Raw genomic sequence first — 21,297 nt, 5'->3', positions numbered from 1 at the left:
TGCAAAATTCAATTATTTTTTTTTTCATAACAATATTCATCAAAAGAAATTCTTCGCAATAATTCAATTATTTTTATAAGTATGAAAATCTTCTTCGGGGATTCAATTATTTAAAATTTAATTTGAATACATTTTTTCATAAAAGAGTAAAATTTATAGTTTTCGATAAAATTCTTCACAAGAATTCAATTATTTTTACAAATAATACATTTCTTTCAGAAGAATTCAATTATTTAAGAAAATACTAATAAAATTCGTTGCAAGAATTGAATTATTTTCATAATTAATAAAATTCTTCACAGGAATTCAATTATTTTCAAAAATAAAAAAAAATTTTCACAGGAATTCAAATATTTTTATAAATGGTAAAATTCTTCGAAAGAATTGAATTATTTTTAATTTTTATAAATAGTAAAATTCTTCGCAAGAATTAAATTATTTTTAAAAATAATAATATTTTTCACAAGAATTCAATTATTTTCATAAATCGAAAAGAATCTTCACAGGAATTCAATTATTTAAACAAATTTACTGAAATTCGATGCAAGAATTCAATTATTTTCATAAATCGAAAAAAATCTTCACAGAAATTCAATTATGTAAAAAAATTTACTGAAATTCGTTGCAAGAATTCAATTATTTTTATAAATCGAAAAAAATCTTTACAGAAATTCAATTATTTAAAAAAATTTACTGAAATTCGTTGCAAGAATTCAATTATTTTCATAAATCGAAAAAAATCTTCACAGGAATTCAATTATTTAAAAAAATTTATAAATTCAATTATTTTCAGAAATTTTAAAATAATTCTTTGTAAAATTCAATTATTTTCATAGAAAACAATATTCATCTCAAGAATTCAATTATTTTCAAAAGTATTAATATTCTTCACAGAAATTCAATTATTTAAAAAAATTTTTTAAAAAAAATTCTCTTCAAGTTTTCAATTATCTTTATAAATAACAAAATTATTGGCTAAAATTCAATTATTTTTTTATTTTTTAATAAAATTCTTTACAAAATTTCAATTATTTTTAAAAATTTTCCTCAATTCAATGATTTACAATATCTACTATTTTAATAAAATTTCCCGAAAGAATTCAATTATTTAAAAAAAAAATTGGCATAAAGTTTTTCGAAAAATCAATTGTCTAAAATTTTTTTATAAATTTATTTGCAATATTTCAATTATTAATTTTCATAAATAATAACATTTTTTACTGCGATTCAATTATTTTTATAAATAATAAAATTTCTTACTGCGATTCAATTATTTTCATAAATAATAAAATTCTTTTTAGGAATTCAATTATTTACATATATAATGAAATTCTTTCTAAAAATTCAATTATTTACATAAATAATGAAATTCATCGCAGAATTTTGAATTTAATACAATTTTAATTAAATTCTTCCGGAAATGGAATTATTTCTAAAATTTTTTTGTTAAAATTCGGAGTAAAATTCTTTATAAGAATTTAATTTGAAGAAATATTCAATTATTCAATAAATTATTTATTTTTTATTGAAGTAATGTAATTCTTGTAGAATTTTCTACAGTTCATAGAAATCTAGGAATTAAGGAAAAAAGTTCATCAAAATTACTGGAAAAAATATTGAATTTCTTGAATTTGATAAAAAAATTCTAATTCTTATTATTGATGTTTCGAATAATTTTGCAAATGAAGATATTAACAAATGAATGTACTTAAAAACATTTTCCGGTGCATCAAATTATTTTATCTGGAATATTCCTTTTGTGTCAGGAAAAAAATTAAAATTCAATATTTGAAAATCAGAAAAACTTTTTTGTAGCAACCCTTGTGTAGATATTTACCAAAATTTACATAATCTTAAATATTAATTACAATAGAAAAAAAATTTCTTAATTTATTGTCAATAAATTTTATTCTGTAAAATGTTTATACAAAATTGTTATAATATAATATACAAATCACAAATTTTTGAGTTGAAACTCCTTCTCGTGTGCGAAACAAAAAAGCTCTAATAAAATATTTTGAAATTTGTTCAAATTTCATATATATATGTATATGCAGTCGCTTTTATCATTATTATTATTATTTATCTTAATATTAATAAAAAGAAGTTAATTTTTCATGAAAATTCAACAGGTAATTAAACTTTGAAGAATTTTGTATGGCATTGATTTGATAACATTAATAATAAATCGGTTTATGTAGAAACTAATTTTAATTTTCATTTAGTTACCTTCTTGAGAAAAATGTTTTTTTCTTTTTAAATAAACACGCATGAATTCTTTTTTTTTCCTAATGAATCTTTGATGAGGAATTTTAAATTTTAGAAAATTACTCTTTATGTACACTGATCGTTACTATTATTACAATTTTGGCCTTGCGTGATTGAAAATTGTCCATTATTATTAAGACTTAAGTGAACATTGTGTCCTTCGCTTTCAAATGCACACGTCACAGCTCGTTATTGTGGATACAAAAAAAAATTCAGATCGTTTAACAATAAAATTACAACTAATTAGAAAAATCTTTTCTTTTTTTTTTTTTGTTAAAAATACTTTTCTTGATTTTTATGTAGACTGTAAGGAATATATACACTGTATATGGAAAAGCAGAAGAATTTCGTCTTTATATAGTTATAGTGGGACAGTTTTTCTAATTATATCAAATTGAGACAAAAATCAACAATTTTGATACGTTTTTGATCTCAATTTGATAAACTTAGAAAAATTGTGAAAATAAAAATGATTATGTAAATAAATTTATGAGTTATCACACAATTTTGGAAGAGAGGGAAAAAATTCCTTTCCAAATGGATTCTTTGATTGTTGTTTTAATGTTATAATCTTGCTACTTCGATTATTGGGGAATTGAGACTTTTTCGTGACCTCACACTTGACCTTTGTATCATGCTACTTCGCAAAGTTTCACCGCGAAGTGAAGCTCTCATTGAGGCTCGAATGGAATCTCCCTCAATGACTCTTCTCAAAGGTGGCAGAGGCGGCGTTTCCTCATCTTCCGCTTTTCTGAAAATAAAAATATATTCAATTTAGTCCACGCGATGATAATTTATATATAAATTTATAAACCTTTTATACGTGTTTCAAAAATAGAAAAAATAATTTATTATTATAAGAAACATTTTTCATTTCGCAGGCTTCGCAGTCAATAATTAATTTTTAAAAAAGTGGCAAATAGTAGCTTTAAGAGTAAAAATTATAATTGTAAAAATTCATACTATAACGCATTTAATATTAAATTATAATCTAAAATTTTAACTAAAATTCATTTTTCAATTAATACTTATTAGAAAGTTCTACAAGAATTCAATTATTTAAATACAAAAGTAAGTAATTTATTGAAAAATGATTATTTCTTGAAATTAAATACTTATAAATAATGTTAAAAAAATTATGTAAATAATTAATTTTTTCTAAAAATTTTAATAAAATTTTTGTAAATAATTTAATTTTTTGATGAATTTACTTAAAATTGTATTAAAAATAATTGAAATCGTGTGAAGAATTTTATTATTTATAAAAATAATTGAATTCTTGCGAAGGATTTTATTAAAATTTTTGTAAATAATTGAATTTTTGTGAAGAATTTTATTACATTTAAAAAAAATTGAATTCTTGCAACGAATTTCAAAATTTTTTTTTTAATAATGGAATTTCTGTGAAGAATTTTTTTTTATTTATGAAAATAATTGAATTCTTGCGAAGGATTTTATTAAAATTTTTGTAAATAATTGAATGTGTTTAAAGAATTTTAATATTTATGAAAATAATTGAATTCTTGCAACGAATTTCAGTAAATTTTTTTAAATAATTGAATTTCTGTGAAAAATTTTATTATTTATGAAAATAATTGAATTGTATTCTTGCAACGAATTTCAGTAAATTTTCTTCAATAATTGAATTCCTGTGGAAAATTCGTCATTTTTCCGAAGAATATCACTAAAATTTTTGAAAATAATCAAATTCTTTCAACAAATATAATTAAAAATTAAATTGAAAATAATAATTAAATTCTAATAAACAAATTATATCAAAATCATTTTAAATAATTGCATTTTTTGCGTATTTAATTAAAATTGTATTAAAAATAATTGAAATCCTACGATAAATTTTAATGTTTATAAAAATAATTGAATTCTTGCAACGATTATTATTAAAATCTTTTAAAATAATTAATTAAATAAATATGAAAATAATTAAATTCACAACGAATTTTATTATTATTTTTTAATTAATTGAATGCCTATGAAAAATTTTTTTTATTTATGAAAATAATTGAATTCTTGACACGAATTTTATTAATATTTTTTAAATAATTGAATTCCTTTAAAAAATGTATTATTTGTAAGAGTAATTTTGATTGCTTACAAAGAATGTTATTAAATTTTTTTTAAATAATTGAATTTTTTATTTTCAATTTTGAAAATAATTTAGTTCTTTAAAGGAAATGAATTACAATTCTATTGGAAATAAATAAATTCCTATAGACAAATTTTATAAAAATTTTTTAAAATAATTGAATTCTTAAAACGAATTTTATTATTATTTTTTAAATAATTGAATTCTTGTTATGAATTTTATTATTTATGAAAATAATTGGATTTTTGCAAAGAATTTTATTATTTTTAAAAATAATTGAATTCTTGGGAAGTTTTTTTTTTTTAAATAATTGAATTCGTGCAAATAATTTTATAAAAATTTCTAAAAATAATTGAATTCCTGCGATTAATTTTATTATCCGTGAAGATAACTGAATTTTTTGTAGAATTTCATGAAGATTTTTGAAAATAATTAAATTCTTTCAAAGAAATATAATTTTAAATTCAATTTGAAAATAATAATTAAATTCTAATTAACTGATTAACAAATTATATCAAAATCATTTTAAATAATTGCTTTTTTCGAGGAATTAATTGATAATTGTAATAAAAATAATTGAAATCCTGCGATGAGTTTTAAAATCTATAAAAATAATTGAATTATTGCAACCATTATTATTATTATTATTATTATTATTAAAATTTTCAAATATAATGGAATTCTTAAGATGAATTTTATAAAAATCTATTTAAATAATTGATTTTTTTCGAAAAATATTAGGAAAGTTCTGTTTTAATATTTAAATAATTTAAATCCTGTGGAAATTTTATTATTTATGATATTAATTGAATTTTTGCGAAGTATTTTATTAATTTTTTGTTTTTAAATAATTGAATTCTCGCGAGAAATTTTATTAAAATTGTAGATTTTTAAAATTTTTGAATTTCAGCGAAGGATTTCATTATTTTTGAAAATAATAGAATTCTTGCAAAAAATGTTTGAATTGTTTCTAAGAATAATATTTATTAATAAGTAATTAATAATTATTTTACTTCAACTATTAGCGAATTTAAATTTTAAAGTAGTTTAATTTTTGAAAAAAAATAGAAAAAAGTAGCTGTTATTGTCACGAATTCAAATAAAGAATCCAAATAGTATTTAATGGTAAAAAAAAGTAGTAAGTAGTAGGTTTTAGTAGATTAGTGCGAAGCCTGTATACTATCAACTACAAAATATCAATATTAATATCAATATTAATTTCAAAATTAATTTCAATATTAATATCAACATTAATTTCAATATTAATATCAATATTAATATCAAAAAAAAATGAACGAATTTTTTTTAAAGAGGAAAAAAAATGATAAATATTTCCTACTTCATTAGACATGGCATGTCCCAAATGCCTTGATCTCTTCCAAAGTCCTCGCCGTCCTGAAGTGTTTGCGGAAGGTCCTGATCAAGGGTTTCTGGCAAAAGAAGAGAAAGAATGCCACCAAGAATTCCCAGAGTTCCAAGAACAAGCAGTGGCAATACGGGAGATACGAAATCCAAATAAACCACAAATGGAGCAGCAATGCTCGCAACATATCCCATTATGTGAATCAGTGCCACACCTTGAGCCCTGACAACAGTTGGCAATAATTCAGCCGCATACTGTAGGCCAATGTTGTACGATATGTTCACGAAGAATCTTCCCATTATGGCCAAAGTTGCCGCATAAATATCTGTAAATAAAAGTTCAATTATTTTAAGTTCCAATTCGAAAACAGAGTTGTCACCAAAAAATGTCATTTTGTTGTTTGCTGACTTTCCCAGATTTCCAGACAAAATTTTAACTTTTTCCCAGAAGCTAAAGAATTCTAAAAATTAATGTTTAGAATTTTTAATTAATTTTTTACAGTACTTTTGATAACAATCCCTGGCTTTTCCCTGATTTCCCTGATTAATTCTACATTCCCCGACTTGTGGCAACCGTAGAAAATTTTATTTTTAGGAACTAAATACTTTGCCTTACTCTTTGCTTTCTTTTTCACTTCTTTGACTTTATTTATTTCTTTCTTTCTTTTTTCTATTTCTTTGTTTCAATTTATCTTTTTCTTTTTTTTATTTTCTGTTGTTCTTTTTACTTCTCGGTTTTGTTTCTTTTTTTCGAAAAAAGTACTTACGGTCGGAAACGGTGCAAGCCCAAACGCTAAAAATGCCTGATACGACCAGAGAACCACAAGCCAACCACCGACGACCCCATCTATCTAAAACGAGGGTGAGAAGCGTATCCGCCGGAAGTTCCGTTGCTGCTGCGATAGTGAACGTGACAAAAACGTCGAGCCCGAGATTATTCACATTTCTCACATGTCCATCGAATACCAACGATATCATCATCCTATCAATTGGAGAAATTGCAGTATTATTTTATGAATCCATTCATTTCAAACTAGAACTATTAATAATCCATTAATAACTAGATTATAATTATAATAGTTAATCTAATCTAGTTAATCCAGTTGCTTATTAAATTATTATTTAATAAGCAGCTGAACAGTTAAGACTCAAATTTTTACATATAAACTGCCGGGAAGCAAGTAATAAATACAATTAAAAAACAATTCTTAAAATTTACATACCATTTTTTTGTATTCTAAAAAAGTAAAAATTAATGAAATTTACCAAATTAAAATGAGAAGTAACGTAATATTACGAAGACGAGGAGTTCTAAAAAGATCCAAAACTGAATAAGTCTTTCCCGTTTCCTCTTCCTTCTGAATCCTCGCACATGATTCCTGAATATATAAAAATATCGTGACATAAAATTTATTTTTCCATAAATTTATTGATTAATATTCCATGTAAAGAGATATCTACAAAATTTAGTCTCAAATATTAACAAAATATTTTCTATCTTTGTTAAAAAGATCTACGTAGGAAATTTTCGAAAAAATCCATTAAAAAAAAAAGAATTAACGAAGTGAAAAGTTACCACTTCGTGGAGCAATGTAGAAAAAGATTACAATAAGTGTGATGTAATTTTTTTTCTTCAGTAAACGCATCAATTTGTACCAAATGATTAATTATCCTTTTGTATGTAAATGAGAGAGAAAATTGATTTCTCGGACATTCATTTGTATTGCCTTTTATCTTTGAAAAGTATTACTTATTGTTCAATTAATCAAGTTCATGTTCAATCTATCGTTTCTTATTTGTAAAACAATTAATTTTAATGTGCTTTATTTTATAGATTTTCTTATAGTTTTGCTACTTAATTTAATATTAAAAGCAAAATATTAATTTGCTATAATGTTATTAATATTAAATAATAAATTTGAATTGTTTTTTACCCTAAATTCTTCGTAAATATCATCAGGTACTTTGGTGCCATTCATTTTCTCGAAATTCTTCAATATTCCAATTGCTTTATCCACTTTCCCTTGACTGACGATCCAACGGGCACTTTCTGGCACCAACCATGGCGCAGCAATTGCCAAAATTAATGGTATCGACGTGACCAATGACGTCATTCTCCAATCTGCCAAAAAATATGCTATCCATGGCAATAGACATGCTGCGAATGTGAAGAAAATTGCAATAGACATGTTCGCCACAAATGTCCGCCATTTTGGTCCCACGTATTCCAAGACTGAAAATTGAAAGAAATTATAATTAATGGTCTAGCATTTATTCATTCTTGTTATTTATTTTTAAATTCCAACTAAAACCTACTATTTAATACTTTTTTTTACGTTTTTTTTTTATTTTTGTTTTACAGAAAAGTGTCCAAAAGAAAAGTGGTTTGTTTTTCTTCCAAATTTAAGGAAAAAAGCGGAAAAACAGATTTTAATAGAAATTTAGAAAGATACTAAAGGTTGAATTTTTCAGGGTAGGAAAATCGTAATTTTTGGTACAGTCGGTGATAACTTTTTTGAATTTGGTTTTACAGAAACGTGACTAAAGGGAAAGTTGTTTGCTTTTCTTCCAAATTTAAGGAAAAAAGCCGAAAAACAGATTTTAACAAAAATTTAGAAAGATACCAAAGTTTGAATTTTTCAGTGTAGGAAAATCTGAATTTTTGGTACTTTTGTGGACAGACGGTGATAACTTTTTTGATTTTTGTTTTACAGAAAAGTGTCTAAAGGAAAAGTTGTTTGTTTTTCTTCCAAATTTAAGAAAAAAAGCGGAAAAACAGATTTTAACAAAAATTTAGAAAGATACCAAAGTTTGAATTTTTCAGTGTAGGAAAATCTGAATTTTTGGTACTTTTGTGGACAGACGGTGATAACTTTTCTGGGTTCCGTACCCGGTTGGAAGCCTATTAAAACGGTTACGGAAAATGGCCTTGTACTCATCCTAGCGTTCACAGTTTTTCATCTAAAGAACTAGAAATTGTTACACGTTCTATGTATTTTCATGTGTAGATTTCAGGATAAATATACCGAACATGATTGTATTTTATTTTTATATTTTTTTTAGTTAAAAACTCAGTTTTTAAAAATTTCGTCAAAAAATCGTGTTTTTTACCCTAGCGCCTACTGTTTTGAATCTGAAGAGATGAAAATCGGTTATTTATTTATTTTCACCTGTGGATTACAGAAAAAACACAGCGTAAAATATTGGAGTTAATCTTTTTTTTTGTGGTAAAAAAGTAGTAGTTTTAAATGAGGGTGCGGTAACCGCGGTTTTCGTACGAGTTCTACTCGTACTTGTTCCGTTTTTTTATGATTAATTGAGTACGTAGCCTGAAATTCTTTTAATCTTTTAAGAGTTATAATTAGATAGAAGAAACTACAATTTTAGAAAAATCTCTTGAAAGAATTTATTTTTTTTTAAATTTTAATAAAATACATTTTACGAGAGTTTAATTATTTTCATAAATAGAAAAATTCTCTGCAGGAAGTTTAAGTCTACTTTATATATAATTTTAATAAAATTTCTCGAAACAATTCATTCTTGAAAGAAATAATAATTTTCAGAAATTTTATTATAAAATCCGATGTAGATATTGAATTGTTTCAAATTTAAAATAAAAAAATTTTTTATAAAATAATATTTTTTAAATGAAAATATTAATTGTCAATAACAAATTTCAAATAGAACTTAATATTTTTAGCCATGAATTTAATTAAAACCAGTTAAACGCCCTTCACAGCAATTTTTTGTCTCATAAGAAGAATTTTTTTTTTCACTATCATATATTGGATCATATAAACGATAATAATGCAAACGTTGAATAATGTTTTTCATATAGAATTTTTGTAGGAAGAAAGAAGTAATATATACTTGTTTAGTACTCTATAAAGTGAGTAATTTCTAATAATATTGTTTGTTTTGCAACTCCATTAAAAGTGGAACATTTGAAGGTTTCAGTCACAAGTTCATAAAGTAAAAATTGCACTATAATGAAGAAAATTATATTTCTCTATATATGTTATTTCCAACACATATTAATATTTAAATGAATGATGAATAATTTCCCTTGGCTTTAGATTTTTAAATTAAAATGTCAAAATGTAAATTTTTTTTCTAAAAATTTGAGTTGCTAACTAAGGGGTAGTGAAAAGAAATTCGAGAATTTATTGATTATGAAAGTTTTTGATATGTGTTCGCAAATAAAGAACGTGAAAAATAATTTCTAGGGAAAGAATAATTTTAGAATTGATATATCCGCATTGGAAATAATGGAAAAGTTTTATTATACGATTCTTGCATATAGTGTGGCATGAATATGTAATGAACGGTCTTTGAACACAAAAAGAATTAAAATTAGTTTTTAGTTTCCAAAAGTTTTAGTTAGTTTTCTCATAAAATATTTTATGTTTCCCTTATACGAAACATTCATGGGAATTATTTATCAGAACAATATTCATTGTGTGGAAAAATTATTTTATTTCTTATTGCAATTTTTGACATTAAATTCAGTTCAAAAGGAGTACTCTATTGAGAAGGATATTTTTGTGCTTCGACATTGTTTTATTCAACGGTGAGTAAACTGTTTTTGCAAATTTTGAAATTAGTTAAATTTTTTACTATATATATTTAATTAATTATTAAAAATAATAAATTTAAAGTCGAATTTCAGTTAAAAACACTAAACAATAATTGAATTTTGGAGAATTGATAAATAATAGCAATTTCGTTTAGAAATAATTGAATTTTGAGAAAGGTTTCAAATTAAAATCTTTGAAAATCTATATTTTTAATATTTTTGATTAACAAGAATTCAATTACCTTGATAAATCACAAAATTTTCCTTTTTAAAATTCAATTACATTCTGAAATTTTAAGAACCTTCTTTGCAAAATTCAATTATTTTCATAAATAACAATATTCATCAGAAAAATTCAATTATGCTCATAAATAAAAATATTCATCGCAAGAATTCAATTATTTTCAAATGTATTAAAATTCGTAGAAGAAATTCAATTATTTTTTTTAAATTTTAATAAAATTCTTGTCAAAATTTCAATTATTATCAAAAACTTTTTGCAATTCAATGATTTTTAGTATCTACTATTTTCATAAAATTTACTAAAAGAATTAAAATTAAGAAAAAAATCTTGATAAAATTCTACTCAAAAATTCAATTACTTTTTATATGATTAATAAAAATTTCACAGAAATTCAATTATTTAAAATAGATTTTGCACACAATTTTTCAAAAAAAAATAAATTATTTAAAGAAATTGTAGAAAAATTATCCATAAGAATTAAATTATTATCACAAATAATAAAATTTGTACCAGGATTCAATTATTTAACAAATTTTAATAGAATTCTTCGCAAGCATTCAAAATATTTTCATAAATAACAAGATTTTCCGAAAGAAATCATTTATTTTTAATAATTTTAAAAAAATTACTTTATAAAAATTCATTTATTTACAATAGAATTAAAATTATTTTCAAAATTCTTAATTATAAATTCTTTGAAAAAATTCCATTTAAAAAATTTTTTAATAAAATTCTTCGGAAGAATTCAATTATTAAAAAAAAAATTAATAAACTTTCCAAGAATTCAATTATTTTTTAAAATTTTAATAAAATTCTTTGCAAAAATTCAATTATTTTCATGAATAATGAAATTTATGAGAAAAATTCAATTATCTTGATAAATAACAAAATTTTCACCAGAAATTCAATTATTTTCAAGAATTTTAATAAAATTCTTTACCAAATTGAATTATTTTCACAAATATAATAATATTCAATAAAAGAAATTCTTCGCAATAATTCAATTATTTTTATAAGTATTAAAATTTCCTTCGGAGATTCAATTATTTAAAATAGAATCTGAAAAAACTTTTTCGAAAAAGAGTAAAATTTAAAGTTTTTTTTATAAAATTCTTCAAAAGAATTGAAATATTTTCAGAAATAATAAAATTCTTCACAGAAATTCAATTCTTTAAAAAATAATAATAAAAGTCGTTGCAAGAATTCAATTATTTTCATAATTAAAAAAATTCTTCACAGAATTTCAATCATTTAAACAATAGTAATAAAATTCATTGCAAAATTCAATTATTTTCATAATTATTAAAATTCTTCACAGAAATTCAATTATTTAAAAAATAAAAATTAAATTCGTTGCAAGAATTCAATTATTTTCATAAATAAGTAAAATTCTACTCGGGGATTCAATTATTTTCATAAATAATAGAATTCTTTTTAGGAATTCAATTATTTTCATAAATAATAGAATTCTTTTTAGGAATTCAATTATTTTCGTAAATAATAGGATTCATTTAAGGAATTCAATTATTTTCATAAATATTAAAACTCATCGCAGAATTTCAATTATTTCTAATACAATTTTAATTAAATTCCTCGAAAAATGCAGTTTTTATTAGATAATAAAATTCTTTATGAGAATTCAATTTTAAGAAACATTCACATATTGAAGAAATTTTTTTTGTATTTAAATAATTGAATTCTCGTGGAATTTTCTAATAAAAATTGATTTAAAAATTAATTTCAGTTAAAGTTTTAGACAATAATTTGAATTATTAAAAGCATTAAAGCATGAATTTTTAGAAATAATTGAATTTTGAAAATATTTCAAGTTAAAATCTTTGAAAATTGGAATTTTTTATATTTTTAACTTACAATTTTGTAGAATTAATTTCTTTGAAAAAATTTAATTGAATTTTTTTAAATTCTCTGAAGGTTTTATTTTCTAATATATATATATTGAAATAAAGAATTTCCGAATAATCGAAATTTCACGTAAAATTGAATTTTAAGGAAATGAATTTGAAAATTCTCAAAGAACTTATTCGAAAATTATTAAAAATAATTGATTTAGAGAAGAATTTTAATTTAAAAATTATAGAAAATAATAAATGAATTCGAATAATTTTACAATTAAAGAAATTCATAAAGAAATGTAACAGAACATTTTTTTGAGTATCTAATAATTTTTAGAGTGAATCAGAATATTCTTTAACTTCAGGAGAAACGTCTAGATTTTTTTCTGTAAATCAGGAAATAGTCAGTTGAAAAACAAAATAAACTTTTTATGTCAACCCTGAAGAAAAAATAGTAATCAAAGCTTTTTTTCTTTTTTTCAGTATTTGGCTGATAAAATTCCTAAATCAAATGATGAACCCAACAAAACTATTATTAATTCTTTTAATAATAGTAAACTTTAATCAAGTAGTATATTCAATATTGCAAGATTGGCGAGATTTACTGAAAGACTATTTGGCGAATAATTTGGAGAAATATCAAATAATACTCATTGTCGAAAATGAGACAATTTTTCTTGATTTTAATTTCAATGACATACTTCCAAATGCAATGAGTCCATCTCTCATGCTCACTTTAGAGAGTATTGAAGAAAAATTATCCCCTGAAAATGAATTATTACGAAATCCAGCCGATACGTCTTTCTTTATATTTATATTTGCTTCCGAGACTATAAAACATAAGAAAATCAGTAAATTTCTAGTTGATCTCACAAATCCTCATATGCGTCCAAAATGTCTTCTAATTCATTTGTCGACAAATAAGAATAATTACGAGAAATTATTCAGAAATTATCCAGATTTTTGGACACAACAATTCGCCGACTTTACTTTATTGACACCGATTATTTCACCGAATGCAACGTCGGAGAATTTAAATTCTTGGCGAAGATCAGAAATTGGTCAGTTACATAATTACAACATCTTTCAGTTGGGCTATAGAAAAGAGTTGATGGAGGGGAAAATAAATTGGTTTCCAGATAAAACGAATAATTTGTATCAATATCCAATGAATATTTCCGGTGTATATCTCAATCCAGTTGACATTAATTCATCGGACTCGTCTCTATTGGAAATAAAGGGTGATCTAGTGTTATTCAAAGTTCTCTCAAAATTGATGAATTTCAAAATTAATTTCACGCAAAAAACTGATTTTCTATATTACAAAGGTTGTGAGAAGGAAAACTATTATTATTCCGCATTAAAGGATCTGGTGAATAATGAAATTCAAATGATTTCGAATTATATGATAAAGCCAGGTAGAGGTTGTGATCGTGAACCATTTTTAATCAGTCAAATTATATCAGTCGAATGGATCACTGCCACAGTGCCGAGGAATCGAATTGGCGAGAAAATCATTGATATGCAACATTTATTTTACATATTTATCGCCAATGTTTGCACTCTCATTGGAATAATGATTCTCGCATTTGTTTTGAACTTCGATAAAAATACATGGAACATTTTCAACATATTCTTAGTAATCTTGTCAAATTTTACACCAAGTCAACCGCAACGTTTACGTGAGAAAATTATGTTTGGCTGTCTTCTACTAACTTCAGTTGTTTATTCAAATTATTTACACTCAGCATTAACGAATGCGTGCATTCAAAGGGAATATGAATTGGAAATTAATTCATTGGAGGATCTTGTTAAATCAAAATTAACGCCAATGATTGAGAAGCCATTGAGGGGAATGGCGAGACAGGCTTTACAAAATCATTTTCTATTCATTGAATTATTGGAGAAAGCGGAACTTTATTCGAATCAATTTCCCGTTGAACAATGTTTCCCCTATATGATTGAATTCAAGAATATTTCATGTTTCGCCGAAATTCGAAATCCACGATTATTCGAGAGGAATTTCTCGAAAAATGCCTCGCGCATCGATGCGAAAATTGTACCCGAACGTTGGATGCCAAGTTTGACGATATTCCTCCTCGAGCCTGGTTCAATGTTTGCAAAACGATTCAACGATATTCTTCTACGATTACTTGAAAATGGATTAATTGAAAAATGGAATATTCGCTCGAAATTTAATCTCTATCTAACGGAATTCATTGATCGGCAAGTTGAATCATTCGTTAAATTAATGGATCTTCTGATAATTATTCTAATAGCAGGTTATATCACTTCACTCATTGCTTTCATTGTTGAAATTATTGTTTATTTTTGGAAAAAAAATGAAAAGATTCTATTTAAAAGAAGAGTGCAAGTGAGGAGAGTTAAGAGGAATAATAATGTTTTCTCACAATTCATGTTTTTTATGAAGAAAAAAAAATTGAGAGTTAAATTTCAAAAAATTAAATTAAATAAATTTCAAGCGTTATCATTTGAAAATTGTCAAACAAAAACTAATATTCTTCGTCTACTCAATCGGTATTTTAGGAAAAAATAAATATTTCCTTTTTGGAAAATATTATCCAGGCTTCGCACTCAATAATTAATTTTAAAAAAGTGGAAAAAAGTATTTTAAGAGTGAAAAAAGTCGTAAAAAAAACAAGTTATCGAAAAATTAAATTTGACGACTGAAAAACAAGTTTTAAATTTACAAAAAATAGAAAAAAAATTGATTCTGTATTTCCCTGACTTACATAAAAAATATTCACTTCTTTTTTAACCTACTAATAATGACTTGAATTTTAAATTTTTATGAAATTCAATTATTTTCCAAACTTTTAGTTAAAATTCATCAAAAATTCAATTACATTTCACAATAACTTTTAAAATTAAAAATATAAACTTTTTTAAAATACAAATTTGTTTCAATTAAATTTGAAAAAACTTCCAATTTAATATTAAATTATAATCTAAAATTTTAACTAAAATTCATTTTTCAATAAATTCTTATTAGAAAGTTCTACAAAAATTCAATTATCTAAATACAAAAATAAATAATTATTTCTTAGAATTGAATACTTATAAATAATGTTATAAAAATTATGTAAATAATTGATTTTTTTCTAAAAATTTTGATAACATTTTAGAAATTTATTACATTCTTCATTTGAAGAATTTTATTATTTATAAAAATCATGGAATTCTTGCAACGAATTGCAGTAAATTGTTTTAAATAATTGAATTTCTGTGAAGAATTTTATTATTTATGAAAATAATTAAATTCTCAAAACGAATTTAATTGTTATTTTTTAAATAATTAAATTCCTGTGAACAATTTTTAAATCGCGAAAATAATTGAATGCTTGCATCGAATTTCAGTAATTTTTTTTAAGTAATTGAATTCCTGTGAAGAATTTTATTATTTCTAAAAATCCTTAAACGCTTTCGAAGAATTTTATTAAAATATTTTTAAATAATTGAATTCCTGTGAAGAATTTCATTATTTATGAAAATAATTAAATGCTTGCGAAGAATTTCATTAAACTTTTTTTTAAACTATTGAATTCCTGTGAAAAATTAATTTTATTTATGAAAATAATTGAATTTTTGCAACGAATTTCAGTAATTTTTTGTAAATAATTGAATTTCTGTGAAGAATTTTATTATTTCTGAAAATAATTAAATGCTTGCGAAGAATTTTATTAATTTTTTTTTTAAATAATTGAATTTGTTTAAAAAATTGTATTACTTATGAAAATAATTGAATTCTTGAAACGAATTTCAGTAAAATTTTTGTAAATAATTAAATTACTGAAAAATTCAATAGTCATAAGAATAATTGAATTCTTGTAACGAGTTTCTGTAAATTTTTTTAAATAATTGAATTTCTGTGAAGAATTTTACTATTTAGGAAAATAATTGAATTTTTGCAACGAATTTCAGTAATTTTTTTCAAATAATTGAATTGTTGTGAAAAAATGTATTATTTGTAAAAATAGTTTAATTCTTGCGAAAGATTTTATTATAATTTTTGTAAATGCATAATTGAATTTCTGTGAAAAAATTTATTATTTATGAAAATAATTGAATTCTTGTAACGAATTTTAGTAAATTTTTTAACATAAATTAATTTCTGTGAAAAATTTTATTATTTGTGAAAATAATTGAATTCTTGTAACAAATTTCTGTAAATTTTTTTAAATAATTGAATTTCTGTGAAGAATTTTATTATTTCTGAAAATAATTGAATTCTTGCAACAAATTTTAGTAAGTTCTTTTAAATAATTGAATAACTGAAAATTTTATTAGTTATAAAAATAATTGAATTCTTGCAAAGAACTGTAATAAATTCTTTTTAGAAATAATTGAATATTTTATTAATATAGTAGATTTTAAAAATAATTGAATTTGTTCAAAGAATTTTATGAATATTTAAAAGAATAATTCAATTACTTCGAATAATTTACTAAAATTGTATTAAAAATAATTGAATTTTTGCAACGAATTTCAGTAATTTTTTGTAAATAATTGAATTTCTGTAAATAATTTTATTATTTATGAAAATAACTAAATTCTTGCAACGAATTTTAGTAAATTTTTTTAAATAATTGAATTTCTGTGAAGTATTTTCTTATTTATGAAAATAATTGAATTATTGCAACGAATTTAATTACTATTTTTTAAATAATTGAATTCCTGTGAAAATTTTTTTTTATTTATGAAAATAATTGAAATCTTGCAACGAATTTTAGTAAATTTTTTTAAATAATTGAATTCTTGTGAAAAAATGTTTTATTTGTGAAAATAGTGTAATTCTTGCGAAAGATTTTATTATAATTTTTGTAAATACATAATTGAATTTCTGTGAAAAAATTTATTATTTATGAAAATAATTGAATTCTTGTAACGAATTTTAGTAAATTTTTTAACATAATTGAATTTCTGTGAAAATTTTTATTATTTGTGAAAATAATTGAATTCTTGTAACGAATTTTAATAAAATTTATTAAGTAATTGAATTTCTGTGAAGAATTTTATTTTATTTAAATTTTAAAGTAGTTTAAATTTTGCAAAATAAATTGAAAAAAGTAGCTTTTAGTGTCACAAAAAAAAAGTATCCAAATTCTAGCTAATGGTAAGAAAAGTACTAAATAGTAGATTTTACTAAGTGAGTATAGAGTGCGAAGCCAGATTTATCGAAAAGAAAATATTTATTTATATTTTCGAAAAAAAAATTCAATTCCGGAATAAAATTAAACATTTTTAAATTGCAGTGTAAATTTTTCACAAAAATTATAATAAAAGAGAGAAGAACAAAAAAAAATGAGATCTTTATATTCTCAATTACTGGAATCAATGCAACCTCGTCTGTTTCCGGTGTGCCAGGTGAGAAGCAATAATTGCAGAAAAATATCCGCGTCTAACGAACGGAACTTTGCGTCGAAGGTTCATTTACAACGTCATTAACATGAAATCACGCACCGTTAATCACAAAAGAACTGTAATTTTATTTTTCGCACATCAATTTCCTCAATTTTTGAATTGCAACAATTTTTCAAAGTTTATTAGATATTTCTCGATATTATAATACTGTAATAATCTTATTCCTTTTTATTGAAACTCATAGTTTGTTATATCAATTTGAAGACTACTTCCTTGATTTTTTTTTTCAAATTCATTGTCTGTTACACAAACTTTGCACTCATCTAATAAAACCTATTATTTACTACTATTTTTACGATTTGCTACTATTTGGATAATTTTTTTAAATTCGTGACACCAGAAGCTACTTTTTTCTTTTTTTAAAATTTGTACTACTTTAAATCCGCTAATAATTAAAGTCAAAAATAATTATCGAGTGCGAAGTCTATTACATTTTTTCTGTGATAAATAATTAAAATAATAAATAATTTTTTTACACGACAAAAGGAATCAAGCGCCAATTTTTAAATTTTATTTAAATTTAAATTTACATGAATAAATGAAAATTATTTTTCGATTTAAGTAAAGATTTAAATTTGTTTATTAATAGACAAATAATCTGTTATTTGAATCAAATAATTTTTTTTCAGTGTATACATAATCCTAACGGTATATTCAATTGTTATAATTTACAATTATAAATTTTAATTATGTAAATTACAAATAGATTCTTATTAAAAATTGCGGTAATAAATTTAAGTTTACAGTTATAGTGAAAAATTTCCAATTACAATTTAGAAATAAAACTTAAATTATTGTAAATTGCATATTTGTAAATTTAAATTATAAATTACGATTATAACTTTAATTTTAAAGTACAATTTTATTTCTCTATAAATTAGAATTTAATTTTTGATTTTAAATTGAAATTTTATTTTTCTATTGTAAATTGAAATTATATTTTTCTATTTTGTAAATTGAAATTTTATTTTTCTATTCTTTTAATAATATATCTCAATCACAAATGAAAATTGAAAATTCGAATTATAAATTACCCTGAAGTTACAACTATTATTTGAAGAATAATAAATTATAATTGTATATATTTTCTATTATTTATAGCCGTAATCATTTTTGATATTAGCACAAATTATTTTTCAACTTTTGTATATGGAATTTTAAAAAAAAATTTATTGTACGATTATAAAAATTCTAATAAATTCTCAATTGCAAGAAGAGATAAAATTATGAAGAAAAACTATTGTAAATAAGAAAATTGTTTCTTATTATGTACTCGTTTATAAAAAAAAAAAAATAATAAATAGGTAAATAAATAAAAAATAATTGGAAAAATATAAAAATCTGTAATTTAAGTAATTTCTCCTTATTTTTCTGTCTTTGAACTCGTGTCGCATTATTTTATTCCACACGAGATGAAGCAAAGACCTCGAGATAATAATCTCGATTCATCGTAATAGTTGTAGTAATAAAAACATTAATCGTTCGATTGTATTCTATTCTCTTTTACCTGTCATCAGTTATGTAAACGAAAGGAATAATGCCACTTGTTACACGAGTAGAATTTCTGTTTGTTATTTAAGAAAGTTCACTGTAAAAATCCAATCTATCAATGTTCAATTAAAAATTTCTCATATTAAGTTTTTTTTTTTTTTTTTTTTTTTTTTTTAATTAATGAATAATAATAAAAAATAAAATTAATAATAAAAAAACTTATTATTATAATTATTATGATAATCAGCATAAAATAGCAAAATTTTCGAACCCATGAAATTTGAGAAAAAAAATTCATAAACTATTTTAATTTTTCAATAATTTGATATTTTTTTGGATAAAATTTCTATTATTACTATTATTTTCCTATTGTAAAATAGAAAATTATTACTATTACATTCTATACATTTTTATTCATTTATTCCTGAAATAATTTACTTTTAACACTAAATTAAAAATAGAAAAGATTCTTTTTTAATTAGAAAAAAAAAAATTTCCATCGTCGAGTAATTTTTTTCTTTAAAGAAACTCTTGGCCGACACATTATTCTCTTGCCTGTTAAAAAATGAAGAAACTGATTATCTTTACAAAGCACTTTCATCTCAACGGAAGGATTTTACGAACAAGAAATAATGCTCTAGGTTGATTTTCTAAAAAAAAAAAAAAAAAACGAAAATGGAAGGAAAAAATGGGTCATGAATTCAGAATTAATAATACGATACTTATATTTCAAATGGTAAGTATAATTAGAAATGTTTTCATTAATTACTGATATTGCATTATTATTTGCGCGACTATTTTAATTAACACTCATTGTATAATATTTCAACTGAAAAATCAAACTAAAATTTATAAAATTTGAATTTTTACAATATTTTTACGCTTATATTAAAACAAAGAAAATTAAGAGAAGGAGAGAGAGAGATAAAATAACAGAAATCGAAAAAAGATAAATAATACCTTGAGATTAAGAGTTTCAATTGTTCTTTTATTGATCAGAATAATCTTTTGATTTGTGATTTTGATTTTTAGTAGAAAGATATTATAAAAGATTGCCTCGATAGATACGATTTGAAATTAAATTCTAATTACATTTGTCTTATTTTCAATGAGACTCTTTAGTCTGTAATTATCAGTAAATTTTATCTATTTAAAAATAATATTAATGATGATAATAATAATAATAAAAATAATAAGTTAAAAATAATTAATTTGATAGTAAAAAATCAGTCACTGATTCAAATATAGTATGTAAATAAATTGTTAAAAAATTATCGAATTAATAGAAATTTTGTGAAATTCAACTGAAAATAATTTTTGTTAAAGAATTTCATTAAAAACTTTTTAACAAATCGAATTTTCAATATATTTTAATTTAATAATTGATAAATAATTGAATTTTATAAAGAGTCACATTTTAATGTACATGTTTCTTAGTGCGAAGATTAATAATTAAAATTTTTATTAAATAATTTAAAAAAAGATACACACTTAAAATTTTTTAATAAAATTGAATATTCGCAAAGTTTTTTTGAAAATTCTGAAAAATAAGATTTTTGAAATTTTTCAATTCTGTTGTTTCAAGATAATTGAATTTTTATAATCAAAAAATTAAAATTTCTTTGCATTCTATTAAAAATAATAAAACTCTTTTAAAGAATTTTTGAAAAAAATCTTATCTAGAATTCAATTATTTTCATAAATAATAAAATTCTTCACAGATATTCAATTATTTAAAAAAATTTACTAAACTTCGTTGCAAGAATTCAATTATTTTACAAATAAAAAAATTCTTCACAGAAATTCAATTATTTACAAAAATTTTAATAAAATCCTTCTCAAGAATTAAATTATTTTTACAAATGAAAAATTTTTCACAGAAATTCAATTATGTATTTAAAAAATTTTACTAAAATTCGTTGCAAGAATTCAATTATTTTCATAAATATAATAAAAT

At 21.9% G+C, this 21,297-nt stretch overlaps 1 protein-coding gene across 2 annotated transcripts in view; it reads right to left on the bottom strand.

Annotated features, from left to right (window-relative positions):
• Positions 1-2,221: 2,221 nt before the first annotated feature.
• LOC122502493 (organic cation transporter protein-like) overlaps positions 2,222-21,297 on the bottom strand; it is a 42,540-nt gene continuing 23,464 nt past the window's right edge. For both annotated transcript variants that reach the window (XM_043612627.1, XM_043612704.1), the window contains 5 exons: positions 7,669-7,967; positions 7,001-7,113; positions 6,502-6,716; positions 5,712-6,060; positions 2,222-3,019 (listed from right to left, as the gene is read on the bottom strand). In XM_043612627.1, the coding sequence (XP_043468562.1) occupies positions 2,833-3,019; positions 5,712-6,060; positions 6,502-6,716; positions 7,001-7,113; positions 7,669-7,967 (1,163 nt within the window). In that variant the 3' untranslated portion in view covers positions 2,222-2,832. The remainder of the gene's footprint in view (positions 3,020-5,711; positions 6,061-6,501; positions 6,717-7,000; positions 7,114-7,668; positions 7,968-21,297) is intronic.

Source organism: Leptopilina heterotoma, unplaced genomic scaffold (genome assembly GCF_015476425.1).
Source record: "Leptopilina heterotoma isolate Lh14 unplaced genomic scaffold, ASM1547642v1 Lhet_0, whole genome shotgun sequence".
In the NCBI taxonomy this organism is placed as follows: Eukaryota; Metazoa; Arthropoda; class Insecta; order Hymenoptera; family Figitidae; genus Leptopilina; species Leptopilina heterotoma.
This window is presented reverse-complemented; position numbering and strand designations above follow the sequence as displayed.